Below are 2,097 nucleotides of genomic sequence, written 5' to 3'. Positions count from 1 at the left end.
CGCCGCCTGAGGTCTTGTAATCTTGTAGTTCCCCAAGAGCATACCTGCAAAGTCCGTCACGTTCGGATTGGCGCCTTGCTCCAACAGTTTCTTGACGCCGTCCTGGTCACCCTTCTTGGACGATATGTGCAGGGCCGTTTCCCCTCGTTCGTTGATGCGATCGCGAGAGCGAGAGTGAGCCGATCCACCCGTTCCTCCTCCGGGGCTCATTTCTGCAAAGAATCAACGCAATTAATACCCATTCCGTGGCCACGGGAGTCTTCGTAACGCAGCCCGCTTACCCGCGTCGTTTCCACTCGTGTTTGAGGTCATCTGCATTAGGAGCGCCATTTGTTGACGCTCGGACATGGGCGTCGTTACTGCCGGTCGGCCAGATCCACCCGATCCGGCGCCGGCCAGTCCTCTTGGTCTCGATGAAGAAGGCATTCCGCTTACATCCTGCCGGAGAAACAAACCATAAAGCGTTCGTTCGGGAATTGCGTGTTTACGTGACTCGCGACGCTCCTCGAGGCAGTGAACTTTGATCGGCCAAGCTGGCTCTCCTGGGCCACTGGGGCGATTTCATTCACAGGAAGAACCTGTCCAACGGCTTCGTGAACCGTTATCGCATGCTTGCGGTCATCGAGGAAGGGTTAAAATTGGTTAAAATTGCGAAAATCAACTCACTTTCTTTTGGAAGTTGCTCATTTCAAACAAACACACACGCACACACACAGGCACATGTCCACATGTCAAAGTGACGTTTCGGGTTGTCGAAAACGGGACCGTTTCATACACTGGAGTTGGTACAGAAAGTCAGCTTACCTGCGTTCCTAAACGTGCTGTTTTCTCCTGCATCGACAGAATTCAAAAATATCGTTAAAAATATGCTGCAAACAACTCATTAACCTCCCACTCAGTACCAGAGAATGTTACCTCAACACAGGAAGATTACTTTAGGCCCTTTGATAGTAAGCAACCTTAAGATTGCACTATATTAGCATGGAAAATATAAAATTGTTTCACACATAATTCTCGTGTTAAACAAACAGGATTAATCACACATTTACCTGTTCCTAATTGGTGTTGCAGAAACTCGTGGTCTGCCCAAATGCACACCGATACCGCTGGATCATAATCCTTTATGTGTTGTTCCAATCAGGAATACTCTCAAGTCGAAGAGAGTGAAAGCTCTCACAACAGGGAAACACGAGTGCCGGATCCGGGGCACAGGAAAATGGAAATGCTCTCTCGCGCTGCATAGTGGAACGCGTGGCTCGAGATACATAGAGAGAGAAAGGCAGCGAGAGGCCTGCGTTCCTGCCCACAAAGCGCCTCGGGAAAGAGAAAAGTATTTTGCGGCATCTAATCAAAAAGAAAACTCGCAAAAAGCCACCTCGTGTTTTGGGGGTTGACTGTGAAGCGGACAATCGTAAAGCGACACTATAGCACGCAGCATACGAGCAGTGGAACGAGCAGTGAGAGAGTGATAATGCGTAAGGACCTTCCAGCACTGCAATCGGTGAAATCGTAAACAATTTCGAAGCCAAACACACAAACTAGGTGATTCTAGGACTCGGTCCAGGCCGCATATTCGCACATCTTCATATCCTACCGGTAACGTCGAGCGTGAAGGGACTTGCTTTCCATCCTGTGCCACTATAGAAGAACAGGAATAGTCACGGCGGATGTTCCAGAGGATGCACAATCTGACACCGTGCTAACAAGCACTCAGGACTGCAGGACCGTCCTGCGTTCAGCGTTCGGTGCATTTTTAAGCCATCGAGGGAGTGTAATGGTGCAGTGCTTCCCTTTTCCTCATCTCATCTTCCTGCCACCCATCGTGGTTAGGAGTGCATTCAAAAGCGCCAATTAAAGCCACATAGAAGACAAGGCCACGTGAGTGAATCAAACGGAAGGCCAACAGCAAAAAGTGAACTGCATTTTAAAGCAGAACAGAATGTAGAGTTTTAGTGAAGCTGTAAACAATAGTTTGTTATAAATCTCGCCGAGTGAGACCATTGTTGTAAGAATCATATTTCCGTCGTTTGTGGAATCACATTTAAACGATCTTTATAGAGAATTTCATAAAGGAATTAATAGACTAGTGGAAAAGCC

The 2,097-nt window shown here is 48.0% G+C and overlaps 1 protein-coding gene across 1 annotated transcript in view; it reads right to left on the bottom strand.

The window, feature by feature from the left end:
* The window catches only part of LOC126576903 (uncharacterized), a 32,735-nt gene extending 32,039 nt beyond the window's left edge, over nt 1-696 (bottom strand). Inside the window, exons 1-3 of the mRNA XM_050238206.1 lie at nt 667-696; nt 282-438; nt 45-212 (exon numbers count right to left, since the gene is read on the bottom strand). Coding sequence (XP_050094163.1) covers nt 45-212; nt 282-438; nt 667-687 — 346 coding nt within the window. The 5' untranslated portion in view covers nt 688-696. The remainder of the gene's footprint in view (nt 1-44; nt 213-281; nt 439-666) is intronic.
* Between the last annotated feature and the right edge of the window lie 1,401 nt (nt 697-2,097).

This window comes from Anopheles aquasalis, chromosome 3 (genome assembly GCF_943734665.1).
Source record: "Anopheles aquasalis chromosome 3, idAnoAquaMG_Q_19, whole genome shotgun sequence".
Lineage (NCBI taxonomy): Eukaryota > Metazoa > Arthropoda > Insecta > Diptera > Culicidae > Anopheles > Anopheles aquasalis.
The sequence above is the reverse complement of the archived record's forward strand: the minus strand, read 5'-3'. Positions and strand labels throughout refer to the sequence as shown.